We start from the raw sequence: 13,948 nt of genomic DNA, 5'->3' as shown, positions 1-13,948 counted from the left end.
TGTTCTTGAATGTGGATTTAAGGACCAAGTGAGTAAACACTGGTTTTGCAAATTAATGTTATTACTTTCTCTAGGTAAAAGAGCATGCATAGAAAGGTGTTGATTAAGGAGAGGTTTCAAAGATATTCAAAACCAGCCAATACGTGTAGGTGGTACCTAAATGCATCTTCCTCTTTCATTCTGAGGAAAACTGCAGGTCACACTGTAGAAAGCCTGGCCTAACCTAAACCCGCTAAACAGCAGTTACACCCTGCTGTCACCCCAAAGAAACAAAGGTGGCTCATGGATAATTAACACATCATCTAACACAACCACACCTCAGCTTCTTTTATGAATTAGGGCAATATGTAGCCTTGAAAAAATATTCCAGTATTATGTCTTGAGAAATTCTCAATGCTCCTGAATACAAAATCTAAAGATTCCCTGCTTTTCAGCTGGGTGATAAAAGCTGTACCCATCACACCCGGGGCTGAAGAAAGACACACCCTGGTGTCCCAGCTGCAGCAGATACAAGACCAGTTCTGGGGCTGCAGAGCACCAGGGAAAGGTGAGTGAAATCCACCCAAATGGGAGTCCTCACAAGATGTGAGACATAAAAGTCTGTCCGCAGAGTGTCACAAGTGATTTGTGAGTAATCTGCAAGTATCAAACAAATGGGCTGGGAACTGGCTCACAAATTTCATTTGGTTTTGCATCTCTTTTGAGTTAGTATTTCTTGTTAGTGCAGATACAACCTATTACGAATGCTCTCCTCCCCCACTGTTCTGGTAGGACATCAGATATCCTTAAAATGATCCAAACTTGCAGCACTCAAAGGGAAATCAGCAGGTGACTTCAGTTTTGAGCCAGTCCCTTACATAATGGCTGAACCACAGTCATATAATTCTAAGGCTTCATAAATTCAAGCAAAGCAGTGTAAGGCCAGACAATAGCCCTTCCTTGTAATTAATACCTGTAATGTAAATTAATCCAGGCTGCCAATAGCAGCTGCTGGGTAAATAAGAATCTGTGGCACTATCAACTGTCAAAGGGCCATGAGCATATGATGCCATTGATGCAATATACAGGGGAACAGAGGATCATTCAGGCAGGAACACTTAAATTGTAACCTGTTCTCCTTGAGAAATGTGTGCCATTCAACACAGAGCCTGACAGGAGCCATTTTGTTCAGATAAGTAAATGCAATCACTCAGGCATCCGTAATCACAAAATATTCCTGATATCCTCAATAACTCTGGATCATGAAATTAATTCTACTTTCATTTTGTATGTGTGTCCAAATTCTCAATTATAGATTGATTATATTTTGGAATATATTTTTTAGAAATGCCTCTGTTTGTTTTTTCCTTTAAATTAATCTCTCGAGACCTCATAACCCTGCAGGGATTCTCTTGCTGCTCTTTGCTCTTCAGCAAGAGTGGGACTGAATTTCCTTATAGCCTTGCAGGTTTTGGTGAAGCACCAACACTCTCCTTCCAATATACTTCCAGTGTCTCTACAGAGCTTTAACAAAGAAGAAATGTGGCAAAAAATAATTCACTTTTTCTCCTGTTCACAATCCACACATATCACAAAGATGCACATCCCAGCAGTGACTTCCAGTTCAAGAGAGGAAGGTAAATCCTTATGACAAAGAAAGTTCTCCAGAAGAAGATCAAAAGCTGAAGACGTTGCAAGAGAGGGAGCATGGAGAAAAATTGTTTGGTTATCTCCAAAACATACCAGACTGTAGCAGCAAATGGGGCATAAAAGCAAAGCATGAGGCTAAGATCTGTAACAGTGCCCAGGTTGCTTCACAAATAAGAACTAAAGGAAGAAGGAGAGGAGTGATTGAAGAGACAAGACCAAAAGAAGAGTACAGCACTGAACACTGCTAATGGGAACACAGGCTTAAGAGGGAGTAACTAATCTTTATATGTAAAATCACCAGACCACGTAATTATTAACTTGTCTAGTAGCCCAGAAAATATTAATGCTAGAAGAGTAAACATCACCGTTTAATCCAGCTGAAAGAAAAAAAAAAACCAAACAAAACCAACAAAGAAAACAAAACCAAAACTAAAACAAACAAAAAACACTAACCAACCAAAAAAAAAAAGAAACAAAAAAAAAATCAAATGTAGTGCAAATTACTTGTACGTACAAAGAAAATCATATCACAATCTCATTTCAGACTTTTATGGATCCAAAGGTTGCCAAATGAATTCAGGAAAATTCACGTTTGCAGTTGACAGTTCACCTCAGCAGCCTGGGAATGTTTATCTTTCATTAATCATGGCTCAAGGGGAACTGCAATCTGAGACAGCTGCAGCTAACCCTCTCCTTTTACAGATTCAGACCTGCTGCCTGGAAAGTATCCAACCCTTCACCCGTGCCTCTGGCCTCAGCCCAGCTTGGACAACCACAAGAGCATCCAGCCTGCGCCACTCAGAAGTGGGCTTTTCTATCTGTTAAGGGTGATTAGAACAGATGATTTTCTGACAAATACATGGTTAGATTTCTTCTTTCATACTCTTAAGGCAGGCGACAATCTTATTCCTATTTGTTCTGGACCAAGCAGATGATCTATAGCCCAAAACCACTTCTCCAGAAGAGCAACTATTCAGGACTAGATTTAAGGCTGTTGAAATGCAGAGTTGCTCCAGCAATTCCACTGGAAATGCACTGATTTCTAACAGCTGAGGACTTAGCCCACAAATCTTTTCCTGCTGAGAGGCAGGTGTTGAACAGGATGGAGGCAATCATATGTATTCCTCTGAATCAACTCTCCCAAGCAGGAGCAATAACAAATTGAGATAAACCGTTGTGTCATTTAAAGATCTAGTGAGATTGAATGGCTGACTTCTTCCTGGAGGGAATTTCTTTTTAATTGTGTATTGCTTTGACTCACCCATTACCTTCTCCAGACCCCTCTTGCTTCTTCAGTTCACAAACTGAACAGATAAAAGAGCAACACAGGCCTCTGACACACACAGCAATAGCAGTACCTGTGTGGGGTTTTGGCAGAGCATCTCCAGACATTATCTCATTCCCCTGTGGCAGCCACCCTGGAGAGGTGTGCGTTTACAAAATGCTCCCACATGCACTTCTTATCAATGATATTATTCATGCACGTTAACTCACGTGATTCTTTAATCATAGAAACATAAAATAACTTTTGTTAGAAGAGAACATTAAGATCACCAAGTCCTGCCATCAACCCAGTAGTATGAAGTCTGTCACTAAACCATGTCCTTCAGCACCACACCTACACATCTTTTCCAGAATCAGAATGGTAGGGGTTGGAAGGGACCTCTGAAGGTCATCAAGTCCAACCCCACTGCCAGAGTAGGATCACCTAAAGCAGATCACACAGGCACACATCGAGGCGGGCTGTGAAAGTCTCCAGAGATGGGAACTCCACCACTTTCTTGGGCAGACTTTTCCAGGGCTTGATAACTATTTTGGTGAATAAACTTCTCTGAATGTCTAACCTCAGCCTTCCCTGGTACAACCTGAGGACATTTTCTCTTGTCCTATCACTTGTCACTTGGGAAAATAAACTGACTTCTACCTCTCTACAACCTTCTTTCAGGTAGTTGTAAAGAGCAATGAAGTCTTCTGTCAGCCTCCTTTTCTCTAGAGTAAACCCCCGTTCCCTCAGCCATACTTTGCAAGACCTGTGCTCTAGACCTCTCACTAGATTTTCATTACCCTTCCTTGAATCTACTCTAGGACCCCAATATCCTTCTTGTAGTGAGAAGCCTGAAACCTGTCATCTTCAATATACTGAAAGTGGCTTAGGGGGTTGTATCTTAAAAGGACAAAATTATCTAACAGCTCAGGGGCAACCAGTATCATGGTGTATTATTTCACTGTTAACTTCAAAGAGAATCTCAAGAAAAGTAAGAATAATTTGCCTTTCTAGAGCATCTATCTATGCTCACAGCGCTGTGTAAGGGCTGGCAATAGACTGTTTTTACCAAAAGGCCACTCCTAAGCAATCAAGTCAACAATATTACTGCAAGAAATCTGCTACTACTTATTTTCAGACAGATGTGGTACTAGCAAAAATCACATTTTCTCTCTTTTGCATTAAACTATACTTTTCCCTCATGACTGTGGCTAGTGTCAGGTGGACTTTGCTCAAAATTAAGCTGACAGAAAGGGGCAGTGCCATTGTTGAGGTCATAAGGAAAAGACAACTCGGTTTCCTCATTAACACTCACAGATAAACTGCTGAATACTACCTGAGGCTGGTTGCTGGCTCCACTTTCACATCTTGATCATCTTCCCACTCACATTACATGCACTATACATCACCACATAGCCTACACGCTGATATCAACTTGGGAGTACGTGTCTGCTTTGCAAGCTATCCTGGCTTTGTTTCAACATCATTAGCTTAAAACCACTCTGAAAAAAGGCACCAGTTCAGTATGGATATGATACATATACAGTAAACTGGTGTAGAATTACATCAAGAGGGTGAGCTTGTTGGTGGAAATTTCCTGCAGGTCATCACCAGACCCTGGAAACACTTGACTTGATACACAGGACTGCAGTCACACTGCCTCTTCTGATAGCACACAGCGATACTGGCTACATCTTCTGGAGTAGGACGCCTCTCATCTATATGTAGCCTAATAATAGATTAATATTAGATTAATCTAATATTAATCTAATTTGAAGTAGTCATCACAGATACTTCAGTATTCAATACATGAGTGGAGATTCTCCAAATAGTGATTTATCCCAACCTAAGATGTCGGGTCTAACACTGGAAGAATGAGTTACTTGCTGGAGGCATCTTGTATCTTTGCATTTCTCTCCTCACTGAATAAGAAGAAAAATCAAATTAACTGTGAGCCTGGAGAAGAGGAGGCTCCAGGGAGACCTAGTAGCAGCCTTCCAGTGCCTGAAGGGAGCCCACAAGAAGGGTGGAGAGACTGTTTATAAAGGCCTGTAGTGATAGGACTAGGTGCAATGGCTTCAAACTAGAGAAGAACAGGTTTAGAATGGATGTTAGGAACAGGTTCTTTACCATGAGGGTGGTGAAACACTGGAACAGATTGTCCAGGGAGGCGGTTGAGGCCCCATCCCTGGGAGATATTAAAAGTCTGACTTGAAGGACACTGGGCAACCTGATCTAGTTGAGGATGCCCCTGATTACTGCAGAGGGGGCTGGACTAGGTGACCTTTGGAGGTCCCTTCTAACTTAGACTATTTTATGATTCTATGATTACTTTTTATATGGCTAAAGTCCTCTGAAAGCAACCTTGTCCTTTTTAACAAGATATAGGGAAGCCAAGCCTTTTGGAAAACCCTTACTTTTAGGCACATCCATGGGATTCAGGCTGCCAATGAGGTCTCTGACGTACAGTCCATCCCCATCCTCCTTGCTCAGCCAGTTGTTGCAGGGGAAGTAAAACCGGAGGTGAGGTCTGTTCATGTCAGTCACAATCACACGGTCAAGGAACCAGCCCGCATTCAACCCGGTGTTATCATGCTCAATCCTAGAGGAAGGAACAGCCCTGGATTTGAAACTTTTATTAAGACTGACCACCTCCACTGCAAATTTTGTGGAATATTTTATATTAGGCAAGGCTAGAGCCACTATACAAAAAACGCTACTTATGCCCAGCTACTCAAAGGGTTTCACAGGACATAGGGGCTTTTATAGTGTATTTGGTAAATAATAATATTCATATATGTCTGTGTATTTCTGTGACTGTGTGAAGATATCATAGGAGCACACACCAGCTATTGTCTGCAAGGGGATGCACACAAACGCACACACCTGCATGTTCATTCAACATATGCCTTCATTCAACTCACACTGCATATATAAAGCATAAGTGAGTCTCCTCCCACTCTGTATCCCTCCTGCTCTTTTCTCTTCTTACTTTGTTTCATTCTCCTCTTCCCCTTCCCATTTTCCCAACCTTCTTCATACTACTTACTGATTTTTAGTCTTATGTCAGTCAGATGGTGATTAAACATAATCACTATCATTTATGTTACACTAATTTAGCTAAAGAGCATAGCAAACCTCATTTACTTCCACTGGGATATAAAAATAATTCTAAACACCTTACTCCAGATTGTCTATGACAGAAATACAATTCTTGGTGGGAACCATGGATAGTTGTAAACAATACCGTAGGTGACTTCACTCTTCAGTTCAAATCTTAGGCAGTAAACAAGCTTTTACCACTCCTGAACTTCACCTTCATAGGAGCACATTAACAAATAATGAATAAAACATGGCAACACTAATATCTGTGCATCCTGACATTCAATTAGTATCCAGCAGAGCAGGTACAGTGGCAGTAATGTAGTGAGTGTACCTTATTTTCTTTATTTGTCCAACGTTGTTCGTTTTTACTCGAAACACATCTGTTTTGCTCCTCTCAAAGGCTGTGCTGCTCCTGTAATACACATGCATCAAAAGCTATGGTAAAAACAGTAAACATGTCAGCAATCACATGTGGTGGCCTGACAGACTGCTAGTGTTTAAGGATGAAGAAAAGTCATTCCTAGTACTCTAAAGATCTACTTTCCAACGTCCTCTTCCCTGTAACAAGTTTCAGATGCTGTAAGTACAGATATTTAGCAGACTTTTTCTCCTTTTTGAGCCCTAAGAATCCTTCCAGAAGCTGAGATGGAATCTTTTGGGGGGAAATGCAATGCTGGCCCAAGCAGATGCAAACCTTGGATCACATTCCATATCACCTCCAAGAATAAAACATGACAAAGGGTTTTCAAAATCCTCAACTAAATTGCCTGGGAAAGTCTGTAAGACTTTCCATCAGCAAATGGCTTTCAGAAGTGTGTGAAAACAATCTTGGGTGAAAATATTTCAAAGCAGTGCCAATGCAGCAAAAAAACTACACTATAAAAACTCCAACTCTCTGGTAACACCTCATCTGTGGTTTCTCAGCTCTGCTAGCCCATCCATTGGCTGCTAAAGCAGAGGTAACAGGAAAAAAAAAAGTAAAAAAAAAACACCCAACCACCAAAAAACCCACAAAACAAATAAACAAAAAGGTGGATATTTTCAGCCACTTCCTTCCAGGGTTGCTGGAAAGTACTCATAGTCAAGCCAGAGCTTCATTCAACCCTTATCAAACAGCCTTTGGTAGTCAACCAACATGGAATCTGCATAACTGCACATCCACCTCAGTTGCTTTACAGGATGTCAATATGCCTTTCATCTCTGTTTCCCACTCCAAGAGGTGTCCTTTCCTGCCATCCTAGCCTCCACTCTTGGCAATGGAGCAAAGGGTCTCCACAGTGTCTTTTGAGTTCCCTAGGGAGCCACAGATCTGCCCAGAGCTCAGCCAGAGATAAAAGCATCCAGCTGCACCAAAGATTTCTTTCCATGTCCATCTTCTAACAGTTCTGTTAACAACCACTGAAACTTCCTTTGCAACTTTCTCCTGTGATTTGTATCTCAGAGCAAAAGGACTGTAGAACAGGAACTAATTTGATTGGTTTTGGTGAAGTGTTAAATGTGTAATTTGTATTTCACAGATGCAAGTGAAAGGCAATATAAAATATATTGGCCCAGGTCAGGGGATGTAGAAATTAATTTCAAGTTCTGCCTTTAGCCTGCAGTGTGATCTTTGGCAAGCAACTCACTTTGTGCTGATATTTTTTCATGAAACTATTATGAATAACATCAAGGTAAAACCCATCCTTCCTCTGAAGACACAACCTCTCTCACCTGCTCTCTGTGATGGACCCCATTTCATCTGGGCCACTAAGCATTATAACAGATGATTAAACATAATAAAACCCAGAAGATATATTGAAATGAACATGAAGCCACAGCACTTCAACAGCATAAAGCCTCAGTGAAAAGCAGCTTGTACTCAGAAAGTTAATGAATATTAACAATCCAAGCAGAGGGGCTTGGTTTTGCTCAGCTCTCCTCTCCACATCATTGAAGGATCTGCATGCACCTTTGTTTAAAGGTCATTTTGTGCTTTCTGCAAGTGCACAGGAAGCTCTCCTCCTCTGTTCTGCTGTTTCAGATCTCTCACCAGGGCCATTGCCTCTCCATGAAAGGCTAAAACAGTTAACCTTGCCGTGAAGACAAGAGACAATTAAATCCAGCTCAGCCTCCATCAACCTGGCTGTCAGAGAGAAAACAGTCAGCAAGTGAGAGGCAATTAGTTTGTCAGGCTTGAGCGAGCATCATAATGACAGCAGCTTCCCCCCACATCGGCTTCAAGAGATCAATGCGGTGCTGCGGGCTGCTACTGAGATGGCACAAAAGTATTAAGTGAGACTAATTACCCCAAAGCTTTCAGCACACTGGTCCCAATGGTTGCTGGTTTACAGCAATCTCACCACTGTGTGGGACTCTTTCTGTTGCTGGGATGGTGGGGTAGTGCTGGGGAGGAAATCCGGTGTTGAAGGAGCAGGAACTGAGCATCTTGAAAGTGCCCATCGAGCAGATGCTTCATCTTGAAAGAGCTTGGAGAAGCACTGGAAACAGGACTGTGATCTACAAGTTAAACTCCTGGGAAGCCTTACTGTTCAAAGCTAGGAAGAATTTGACTTGTCTCTTCCCTCGAGATAGATACTCAGCACCAACAGCACACCACATACACAAAACAATGTTTTAAGGAAAAATCCAATCCTTTCTTCTAGCATTTTTCTAGCATAGTGCAAAGAGTGAGGGAATATCTTATGCTGAAAGGCTATACTGAAGTTTATGCTATCTCCTCCTCCCCCACCCCAAGCCCCCCCAAAAAAGGGAAAAAAAAAAAAAAGAAATAAAAAAGAGAAAGAGAGAAGGAGAAATTACAGCTGGGCTCTACCAGAGTCTGACCCAGGCTAGGGCAAAAAATTCAGAGCCTGATTACCATAAGGAATTTGTTACACCAAACAATGCAGCACACTTCCTCGCACAGCTCCAGTGACAGAAAAAGCAGGGAAAAATCTGACTTGGAAATTGCATCACTATATCTCTAATGTTCAGGCTGGACTGGATTCAGACTCAGGGACTAAGCATGGCTACCCATAAGTAGACCCTTAAAGATCAACAGGATTTCACCTGGAGCCCTATCATTCATCTGCAATATCAGGTTAGGGAACTTCAGATAATATGTTTCATTCAGGGTATTTTATTTCACATGTTTAATTTGCTTCAGCAGGTCTAATTTTTTTTGTATTTTGCTGTAGTATTTTACCTAATTGCCTTGTAAGAAACATTTAAGAAACTTCACTGAAGATTAGTATGTGATATTCTTGAATATTTTTCATATCTGAAGCTTTTTTTTGTTTCTTTTGGTTGAATGATGGACTGCAGGTTGCACTGCACACGGTACTGCAAACGTGCAATGATTTAGAGCACTATGTCCCCTGGCTGGGAAAGTCACATTGCTAAAAAGCACCACGAGAACTGCTGGATATTCAAGCACAGTATTTTTAAATCCCTGCATGCATCTCTTCTGTCAGTCATTGGAACAGACAACAGAGCCAGTGCCATGACAGTGTCACTACTCTTTGGTATATTGACAACACAAAGCTCTCAGTGATGTAGTTTTAAATGCAGAAGTACATATAATAAACATTTGCATTGGTAAATCACCTTTCTGGAAAAAAAAAAAAAGGGGAAATCACAAAACCTAAGGACACCACTTAAATGAAAGTCATATTTGAAATTGAAGTTTTGAATATTTGTAGAAAACAATCTTCAGTTCTGTCAGCTAACGGCACTCTTCCCAGAGCCAAGCTCTTAGGAGCAAGGGAAAACCTAGGTACTGATCACAGCAGACACATAAAAATAATATTTAGCAGTGATGGAGTAACCTGAACAAATTTATCTTTGAATCACTGCATTAATGATCATTGTAAATTGCCTTCCTATTAGGTGTTTTATTTGCAAAAGCTTCATACACATAGTCCTGTCTACAAAAGCATTGTGCATGAAAAAAGCTGTCCAGAAGCACAGTGCATGTCAGTTGAAACAGAATTTAAAAGATGCTTCATTAAATCATCAGAAAGTCAGCTCTTGGTGGCATCTCTCTGCAACCTTGCTGGCAGATCCACCTGCTCCTGCCACTGCAGCAGGAAGGAGCTGCGTACCAATATCTAGAAGGTTGCTGAGCAAAAATGATTCTATAGTCTGTTGCTCTCCAGGGAAAAATAAATGCCATTGAGTTCATCTGCTGTTTCACAGGAGGTGCGTTTCTCATGGACTGGGAGTGGGCAGCATAATTTGAACATACTAAGTGACAGGGATGATGCAAATATTTTGCCAAGATTGTTGTCATGAAACTGACAACATCAGTCAGCAGGTGGCTGGAAATACTGCATAAGGCAGCATACATCTAAAAATACTCCAGATGGAAAAGAAACCAGCCGAAAAGCACAGTGACTGCAAATGTCTCTATACCAAGGACATTGTTTTGCTTTTCTGCAAAAAACCTCAACAGCAGAAGGAATGCTACTTAAACAAACACAGAAGAATTAGTGAAAAAATGGTCCCACTTGAAAGGATTTAATTGAAAAGGATAAATTGCTTAGGGGTGTAGCAGCAGGGCAACACCCAGGAGCCAAACACCATCCCAAAATCATGAAAGTTACCCTGAAATTTTACAAACAGCCATAGGCACATTGAAATAACCTCTGTTTTATCCAAGAACTACAAATAGCCTCTGTCCTATTCAGTATAGATTTTGATAGCCTTAAGGGCATACGTTGGATGTGCATTGCTTCACTTTGTACTGCATGAAGCATCAGTGTCTTAACAGCAGTTTTTCACCTTTAGTTGCATGATCTGCATAAAGAAAATAAACCAGTGGCTTTTAATTTAAATAATCTTCAATAGTCTGTTATCTGCAGTTTGTTTTTTATTATCTGGAGAAACTGAACACAACGCAGAGAGGGCCAGCAATAATGGTGTAAAGATTTCTTAACATTGGCCTCACCTTGTTCAGTTTTGGGGCCCTCACTACAAGAGGGACATTGAAGTACCGGAGTGCGTCCAGAGAAGAGCAATGAAGTTGATGAAGGTTCTAGAGTACAAATCTTATGAGGAGTGGCTGAGGGAACAGGTGTTGTTCAGCCTTGTGGCAGTTTAGGCTGGGTGCCCCCTGCCACTGCTGCATGAGATACACCTCTGGTGTCCTGGGTGCTCACCCAATAGGGGTGGACACAGGAAACGATGTATTTCTACCCATAAATCCTGTGCCCTGTAAAGCCATCTGCAGAGTCATTCTCTTCCTCTTTTTTCCCTCTCTGCTCCCATGGGAGATGTCCTCTCTTATTGGGTAATGCCAGGGGGGTATCTCAGGCCTCTTAGGCCTGACTAGGCCTAATGCCAGGAGGAGAATGGAGGGGGGGGGGGGCAGTCTCAGACCTGGCCAGCCTGAGACTTGCCTAGCAGTGGGAGGGAGGGGGAAGGAAGAGCCCTGAGGGATTGGGTAGACCCCTCAGGTGGGAGGAAGGGAGGATTGGGAAGGGAAGGATTTTGGGAATTCTGTGAGGGGGTTCTGTATGCTTTAGGATGTTCTTTTCCACTATGCTTTGTAGTTTGTAGTTTTCTGTAGCTTCACCAATTGCTTTTCCATTTAAACTTTTCCATCACTCTCCAATCCGTTTGCGTGTGTCATTCTTTTGTCCCTTTCGGGGCAAGAGAGGATCTGGCTGGCCTCAAACCAGCACAAGCCTAGAGAAAAGGACGCTGAGAGGAGGCCTTCTTGCACTCTACAAGTACGTGTAAAGAGGTTGTACTGAGATTAGGGGTTGGTCTCTTCTCTCTAATAGGAAGGGATAGGACAAGAGGAAATGGCCTCAAGTTGCACCAGAAGAGGTTTAGGTTGGACTCTTCACCAAAGGGATTGTCAAGCCCTGTAACACCCAGGGAAGTGGTGGAGACACAATCCCTGGAGGTTTTTAAAATATGTGTTGCTGAAGGACATGGTTTAGTAGTGGACTTAGTAGCACTGGGCTAACAGTTGGACTCTATGTTCTTAGAGGTCTTTTCCAACAAATGATTCTGTGATTTCCCAATATAAAATTACATTTTGAATTGCATGTATTGTGCCAAATTTAGGGGCAAATTTTACTCTTCTGAAAATGCCTGCCCCATTCCCTTGGAGAAATATTTTTGAGACTTTTAATGAGAATGAGCTCAGACATTTTAAAGATTGAGATTAAAAATACAGAATAGGGGTAGGATTTTGATTAAGGCAGAAAGTTTGAGTTTGTTCCAGGAAGGTACCTTTTACTCATCCCGTGGGAAAATTGGCCAGTCTGAAAAACGCTGCTAGCACTGAGCAGCACATTCCTGATCTAGCAGCTAAATTTCATTAAAAGTCTGCCTGTTTTCAGTACATTCCTGTTTCTCCCTCTAAGGCTTGACCTTCCTCATAGTTGTACCACCAATTGTAGTTGTATGTGCACAGCTGCAGGTAGATTGTAACTCACACATATGTCAATTCTACTGGTTCTTATCTTTGTGTTCTTCAACACTACTGTCTAAGCATCCTTTCAGGCGGTTTTTTCCTGAAATTCTACACACAGAATAATCAATAAGCTTGAGCAAGAGAGAGAGTAAATTGCACACTTTCTTTCTTTTTCTGAAGGGAATATAGACTCCAAAGAGTGCTGTCGCTTAACACTGCTCCAGATCATTAAGTTTTCAAAGTGCGGTGTAGGTGCTGCAGATTTGTACAGGCATAAATCAGAGTACAGTCAGACATGCAAGCAGCTTTAAAGTAGGAAACATCTGTTGTCACTAAAGGAAAGGTATTGCATCCCATGTCTGAAGAAGTGCTTCAGCAGCAATGTGAGAAGCCTCCCTCAATTGTGCTTGGGGTTCCTGTGCTTCCTAGCCTGAACAGATGCTTCTGTTTCAACTTCCTAATACTTCTTTCTGTATTAACTATTCAGAGTAAATAAGCTTTCCTTCCTGTATTTGTTTGTTTATTCCAGAGCAGTTAATCAGCAATATCAGATCTCCTGTAATTCAGTATGGCTTCAAATATTAGCCCCCTTGAAAGACCATCATGTACATAAGCTGCAATTTGTATGTATTTGTTGACATTAGGAGCAGGAAAATCTCTGTATAGTGACTCAATACTAAGTAGAAAGGACTGCCAATGGGAGGTATTCTCATAAAAAAAGAAAAAAATTTAAAAATCTAACACGTAGTACTCAAATTCAGAAAGAACCTGGCTGTCACTTAGGAATTATTTAATCTTTCTTTCAGACTGCTGTATGTGCTAAATCTATTTTTTAAAAATTATTATTATTAAAAAAAAAAGTAAAATCTCTCTATGAATATTTATTACATTGTCACTAGCTGGACTATGTAATCCTGACACTGCAAATTGGATTAATTTAAATGATCAATAAATAAGTGTATTTGCTACTAAATACCATGCATGTGCCAGCAGTGTTCCCAGCTGAGTTTTGTGATCAGTCCTCAATGCTGGCATGATGGAAAGCACTTGAGCATGGAGAAATAAAACACTATGGAGGATTTGTACTGTTTGTTCAGTGTTGACTCATGGAGAAGCAGCTTATACCTGTAGGATAGGTATCAGCAACAGCAACAGCCAAAGTTCACAAACAATTCTTTCATGTCCACCCAATGTGCCCATGACAGAGCCCATGGAAAGAAACTTATTTGTGGCAGTGCTTTTAGCTTCTGGCTGAGCTACAGATGATGCAGGATGGCAGGTGGGGATCTGGAGAGTTGTTGCTAGGTTTTCAGGTGGGATTTTGCCAAGAGGAACTGGAGCCAAGCAGCATTTTGCCAGCACCCATCCACCAGTTCCAGTGAGGAGACGTTACTGTCCTTCTAGACTGGTAGACAGTGACTGCAAAGGAGGATTCATAACAGTCCCTCCCAGACCCAAACACCACTTGGCTAAACCTCCCCACCCAAATAAATGCACCTTTTGGAACAGAATTTGGGTGCTTCCACTTACAGAACTGATGTTCC

At 41.5% G+C, this 13,948-nt stretch overlaps 1 protein-coding gene across 1 annotated transcript in view; it reads right to left on the bottom strand.

The window, feature by feature from the left end:
* The window catches only part of LOXHD1 (lipoxygenase homology PLAT domains 1), a 169,460-nt gene that overhangs the window by 135,435 nt on the left and 20,077 nt on the right, over positions 1-13,948 (bottom strand). The window contains exons 3-4 of the mRNA XM_054397236.1: positions 6,330-6,410; positions 5,311-5,495 (exon numbers count right to left, since the gene is read on the bottom strand). Coding sequence (XP_054253211.1) covers positions 5,311-5,495; positions 6,330-6,410 — 266 coding nt within the window. The remainder of the gene's footprint in view (positions 1-5,310; positions 5,496-6,329; positions 6,411-13,948) is intronic.

This window comes from Indicator indicator, chromosome Z (assembly GCF_027791375.1).
Source record: "Indicator indicator isolate 239-I01 chromosome Z, UM_Iind_1.1, whole genome shotgun sequence".
NCBI classification, from domain to species: domain Eukaryota; kingdom Metazoa; phylum Chordata; class Aves; order Piciformes; family Indicatoridae; genus Indicator; species Indicator indicator.
This window is presented reverse-complemented; position numbering and strand designations above follow the sequence as displayed.